General features: G+C 44.5%; 1 protein-coding gene across 1 annotated transcript; it reads right to left on the bottom strand.

The window, feature by feature from the left end:
• Window positions 1-933: 933 nt before the first annotated feature.
• npy2r (neuropeptide Y receptor Y2) lies at window positions 934-5,411 on the bottom strand. The gene is made up of 2 exons (XM_076034007.1): window positions 4,979-5,411; window positions 934-2,290 (listed from the first exon to the last, which is right to left on the bottom strand). The coding sequence occupies exon 2, from the start codon at window positions 2,263-2,265 to the stop codon at window positions 1,171-1,173; it is 1,095 nt and encodes a 364-aa protein (XP_075890122.1). The 5' UTR covers window positions 2,266-2,290; window positions 4,979-5,411; the 3' UTR covers window positions 934-1,170.
• Window positions 5,412-6,466: the final 1,055 nt, after the last annotated feature.

Here is a 6,466-nt window from a genome sequence, read left to right as displayed (position 1 = left end):
GGACTCCAAGGCAATGAGTTGTTTTTTTTCCTCATGATGTGCTAGCCACCAACAGGCTTCCACTTCTTCCACTAAGTTTTGTCTTTGTGAGCTGACAAATTTTATAGTTTAAAAAATGAAAACCAATCAGCATCAGTATGATGGGTAAATGGGTGAAATTTTAATTCCAAGTCAACCATTCCTTGTGTGAATTATCCCCACGTCCCTTGTTACACAACAGTCAATTACGACAAGAGAAATTGTGGTCGGATATTGAAAATCACTCTTAACTGAGGAATCCCTACAATAGTTTGGCTGAAAACTAGTGTGTTTAAAAATTGGAAAATATGGATGTGATTAATAACAGGAATTAATTTTGTAGATTAATTTAGATTAATCAGGTCACATTGGTAGACGCAAAAAGACTCACATAAGAAGCAATAAATAAAGATATGTTTATTTAAACTAATTTAACTGCATCATTTTTACAAGCCTTTCTTGTGAGCAAACAAATATCCACAATAATGCGGTCCTCTTATTCGTCTGTCCTGTCTGTCTGTGAATTTGTATGATGGATTTTTTTTTTATTGACATTTATTTTATTTCATAGTGGGAGACATCTAAGTCTTTGTGAAGATGACTGGATGATGGAGAAGGTGTAGGTCGGTAGACATGAAATAACATCGTGTTACACTCAAAATTGAATCATTATGGGGGTCAACCAGAGAGCAGCAACGTGCTGTAGTCTAGAGTACCAGCTGAAGTGAAGAGGAGGAAGATTTTTTTTTTTTTTTTTCGGTTAAAGGCATAGCAAGATTGATTTAAAGCATAATGGTTGTATTTAATGTTTTGGATTTTTACCAAAGGAGTAACTGGACACAACCAGTTTTCCACTGTCTTTTTGTCATTGTTTTTTTTTTCATATAACAAAACAAAAAACAAATGGCTGCAAAGCACTATTTGCCGGAGACTTTTAGTTTTTGGCCAATGGCTACATTGCATTAAAATCTTTATTTTAATTAGAAATTATGATGATGGATTAAAGCATTCATTTTGGCAGTCCTACCAAAACATCTGAAGCAGTGTTGAATGGTAAGAGAGTTCAATCTGAAGCTCTTTCTTTTCAGACACCCACACAGTTTAAACAAAATACAACATTCCCGCAAATGACTGATAACCTGACAGTGAGACTTAGACGTTGGTCGATTTACTCTCTGTACAAACCCTGCCCTCATCCCGATACATCTGTCTGCCTTTGGGGCCAGCCGCCCGCAGACTCATGGGCTGGTAGCACTTGCACACGGACAGGAAAGCCGCCTTGTAGTTGTTGTTCATCCAGCCGTACAGGATGGGGTTGACGAACGTGGAGCACATGGCTGCGATGTGGACCACGGTGAAGAGCAGCTTGTAGTCCTTCAGGGCCAGCACCGCCATGTCAATGTCGGCGGCCAGCTGGAAGGCGTAGAAAGGCAGCCAGCTGATGGCGAAGACCGCCACCATGGTCAACAGCATCTTGGTGGTCTTCCTCCTGCGCCGCTGACGGTCGCTGCGACCCAAGCCCGTCTTCTTCAGCTTGTTCCAGATGTGGGCGTAGGCGACAGAGATGACGGCCAGGGGTACTACATACTGCACTAGCAGTGCAGATATGCTGTAGATGCTTCCGCTCATGTTGCCCTCCGCCCACGCCTCCGAGCACACCCAGGCATGCTCATCGTACGCCAGGTCGAATGGCTGGTACTCCCTGAAGACAGCGAGTGGGGTAGCCAGCACGGCGCTGAGCACCCAGGTGACCACGATGACCCCGGCGCACATTTCCTTGGACATCTGGGACTCCATGTGGTACACAATGCTCCTGTGGCGGTCCAGGGCAATGACGATCATGGTGATGGTGGACACGTGCACCACCATACCCTGAGCGAAGGGAACCAAGAAGCACATCACCTTACCGAACTTCCACTCGATGTAGAAGTTCTGGACCAGCGTGAGAGGCAAACACAGCACGTTCACGAGCAGGTCCGCCACCGCCAGGTTGATGATGAAGAAGTTGGTGACGGTCCGCAGGTTTTTGAACTTGTAAACAACATAAATCACCAGGGAGTTTCCCGTCACCCCGAAGAGTATGATCAGGCTGTAGGCCAGGACGAGGATGACCTGAACGCCCAACAGCTCCATGCTGTTGTCCATGCCCAGGTAGTTTCCGTAATCAGCCATGCAGCAGTTGAAAGGTTTCTGATCAAACTGGGAATCTTCAGTTTGAGTTCTGTTGACCTTGTCTTCTGCAGCCATGGCCCGGCAGTCACCATAAGGAAGTCTGCAGTAACACACACAGGTGGTGGTGTGTGAATCAAGATTCAAACGATACTGATCATGTGCATTTTAGAATTGATTGTCATAGTTTGATAATTACGTATTATAACATCAAGCCACACCCCGCTGACTTTTGGGAAATAATTCAGCCCATGGCTATAGTGTATAAATGCAGCAGGGTTCGACCATTAGCCATTTTTACAACTCCACTCATTTGAAAAGGCACCGTGAACGTGGCTGTACACCAGTGACAATACAGCCAGGGGTGGTATAAAGAAAAACGTAGAAAGGGGGAAAAACATAAAATATAAAATAAAGTTCAGACAACTCACGATTCAGATTTTTATGGCAGCAGCAAATGCAATATACATGTTTACGCTGTCAAGCTCTGATCTTATCACCCCCTACAGCAGGTTAGCTCTGACATTGTTGAATGTGAAGAGAAAGCATACATAGCGAACCACCTGATTAGCTAACAGGTACCGGTGGTTGCTGGGGTGGAGGTGGGGCTGAAATAACAGGTACAGTGCTCATGCAGGGCAACACACCTTGACAGGCAGTGGGAAAGCTGAGGGATTAGACTGTTTTAACAGGCTGCCAAATTTTGAGGGTGGTTTTTGAAAATTCAATAAATACTTTTTTTTTTTAAAGCGGAGACACAGTATCACCAGACATGAATAATAAATAATAAGTTGTCACACAACAATGGTTAAAAATGCTTTCCCTCACAGAGGAAAAATGGGCATCTAGAAAGAACAGTTAATGTTCTTATGGTAAATAAATTTGCTGCCCTAATAACAGCAGACACTTTATTGAGGGAAGTCTCTGTATAGTGTACTATTAGGTAGCAGGCAAGACTCTGAATGGCATGATTCCAATAGCACCTACTGGGTCAATTTGTGCACCAAAGGAAATGTTAATATTAAAGATTGTCGACTTGAATATGGGTGACACGGTGGCGCAGTGGTTAGCGCTGCTGCCTCACAGCAAGACTGTCGTGGGTTCGATTCCGGGGCCCGAGTCTGGGACCTTTCTGTGTGGAGTTTGCATGTTCTCCCCCTGTCTGCATGGGTTCTCTCCAGGTACTCCGGCTTCCTCCCACAGTCCAAAAACATGCATGTGAGGTCAATTGAATGTTCTATTCTATCTTTTTTTTTTTTTTTTTTTTTTTCTTAATAGAAAGAAGATTTTTGGAGGGCTGAAAGTGGCAACATTAAATAAATATGCACCATAAAATTATTAGTTAAATGTCTAATTGATTTAAATTGTAATTAACTCCATAAATGTGTTCTCAATCCATTAAAAAAATTACAATTTTATGTTGAAAAAAAAACAAACAAAAAAAAAAACGCTATTCAATTAATGCTTTCATGGTTACAGTGCGTCAAAGTCAACCTCGTCCATTAAAGTCAGTGGGCGCATTCTAACACCTGATTGGTTACCTGGACACCCGGCCTGCACATCAGGATCAGGGCACATCGATTAAAGATAACGGCTTGATGCCCGAGATAAGAAGCATGTAACGATACGCTGGGTGGCGCTATAAACCTCTAGATTGGTTTCAATTTTCAATTAAAAGAGAAGAAGATCAGTCCCGCCAACCCCGATGGACAACTTTTCATGAACTTTCCAGGAGCTTTTGAGCATAAAACTAGTCGTTAACTAATCGACAACAATGTGGAAGTGGCATTAGCATCTCTTCATAGAAGCTGAGGCAGTTTTAGCAGACTGAGCCACCGGGCTGAGACATTCCTTTGCGCTGCAGTCGAGGTAGCGAGTCTCTTTGCGCTGTATAAGGGTGAAGCCAACAGAAATCAGACGAGTCGAAATGTTTTAAAATATCTTTTTTTTTTTTTCGTATTCAACGCTGAAGTTTCAAAAGACTTCCGACCGAAGCGTTAGCCCCCCCGCTGACTTTGATGGGCGAGTTTGTCAGAATAAATTCACTATCAAAATGTCAATTGTCAATTTTTGAAAAAAGTTAGGCGACACGGTGGCGCAGTGGTTAGCGCTGCCGCCTCACAGCAAGAAGGTTGTGGGTTCGATTCCGGGCCTGGGACCTTTCTGTGTGGAGTTTGCATGTTCTCCCTCTGTCTGCGTGGGTTCTCTCCGGGTTCTCCGGCTTCCTCCCACACTCCAAAAACATGCATGTGAGGTCAGTTGAACACTCCGTAGGTGTGCATGTGAGTTTGAATGGTTGTCTGTTTCTATGTGGCCCTGCGATGAACTGGCGGCTTGTCCAGGGTGTCCCCTGCCTTCGCCCTAAGACAGCTGGGATAGGCTCCAGCAGACCCCCGTGACCCTGAGCTCGGGACTAAGCGGGTATGGAAAATGAATGAATGAATGAAAAAAGTTAAATAATCATATTTATGTTTATTACTATTATTATTATTATTATTATTATTATTATTATTATTATTATTATTAATAATAATAATAATAATAATAATAAAATAAAATGAATTGGTATTTTGAATAATCTGAATTATTTCGAACACATGTACTTCATTTACTAATTTTAATTAATAAATCACTTACGTATCCATATAGGTACTTTTCTCCTCCATAAAATCAAACCTGTGAGTTGATTTAGTAAATGGGGTGAACAGCGTTAATATCGTTACGCGCATTTCAGGAGATCAGACCTCCAACACCACCGACCGGTCCGGCCAGAAGGTTCCGGTCTACGTACCTCTTGACTGCGAACCTTCTCACGCTCCTCTCGCTGTGTCTGCCTCCGCCTTCAGGTTAGGGAGAAGTTCCGGCATGTTTCCACATGGACGCCGAGCAAAAACAACCAGTAGCGTCACCGGACCGCACGACCATCCTGTGCGCAACACTCTCCGGTGCGCACTGCGGTCCGTTACGCGCTACTATCCGGGCGCACGAGCTTACCAGGGAGACTCTGTGGTGCGGAGTGGCGACGTTCGCTCAGCACTGTGGTGTTGTTCGGTGGGGATAAAAAGGCAAACGCCCTCAACCGGCAGCCTCCTCACAGCTGGTCCCAGCGTGCCTCCATCCCGTACCCCTCGGTCTGTGCAGGATTGACAGGTGGCATCAGTCTCCGCCTATCAGTAGGGGATGCAGTGAAGGCTGCAAAGGCGTTGGAAGAAGCAAGTCACACAATGATCTGTAACTTGTAGCTGGTGAGGGACGGCTGTGCCTGCTTGCTCGCTGGTGGAGTACAGAGAGAGAGAGAGGGAGAGAGAGAGAGAGAGAGAGAGAGAGAGAGAGAGAGACTTAACTCATTGTTTATGCATGTCCTAGATTTCCACAGCTAATTTAAAGGTCCCATCGTGTGCACTTGTATTCTTTATATCTGTGGCTACTGTGTCTCTGTCCCATCAGTGACACCTAGAAATGACAAAAGTCCATCCTCCTTCCACTTCCCAGAAAGCGTGTGCTGAAGCATGCCGCATGTGACGTCACAAATGGCACTGACACTTTTCACAGGTTGTTGATAACGCGCACGGCTAGGTCTTACTCCCTCCAATTGAGAGGTTGGAGGAAGTAAGACTCCAACTCCCTTTCCAAACACATGGGAAGTCCAACAACTGATGCGCTATCAGTTGTAGCTGGAAGTCGAGCCAAACGGCCAAACATTAGGGATGTCCGATGTTGACTTTTTGCCGATATCTGATAAGCCGATATTGTCCAAATGTTTAATTTCTGATGCCGATAACCAGATCCCGCGCAAGGCATTAGCGAAGTAAGCGACGGCTTAGGGCCCCAAGGCCACTAGGGGGCCCCCAAGAGCAATCAAAAAAAGAATCCATGTATAAATGATGATTTCTATATGATCAAATATATATTATTGTACAAAAACAGACTTTCAACAGAGTGCAGCTGCTGATGTAGACCTAGTGATTCTTAATGCCTCTGTAGCTAAAGCTTCGCTGCACTGGTGCCTCCTGCCAAGAAAAAAAAAAAAAAGAAAAAGTGTAACGCCGGCTCCCGACATGCAGTACACACTGCGCATCCAAACACAGGTGGTTAGGCGAAACAATGTCACAAAAAAGGACATATCCCTCAGGAGCAGAGCAAAGAAAATGGAAGGAAGAGGAAGGCACAAGAAAGACTGAGTGGACGAGCAGTTGGCCATCAGATTTCATACAGTGATGTCATAAGTGACTTTGCCTCTAGAAAAGCCAGGAAGCACAGGTTTTAGGAGTGGGTGGTT

The sequence above is a fragment of the Nelusetta ayraudi genome, unplaced genomic scaffold, assembly GCF_046127955.1.
Source record: "Nelusetta ayraudi isolate G7.1 ecotype Tasmania unplaced genomic scaffold, CSIRO-AGI_Nayr_v1 ptg000004l, whole genome shotgun sequence".
NCBI lineage: Eukaryota > Metazoa > Chordata > Actinopteri > Tetraodontiformes > Monacanthidae > Nelusetta > Nelusetta ayraudi.
Note: the sequence above shows the minus strand (reverse complement) of the source record. Positions and strands in the feature narration are given on the sequence as shown.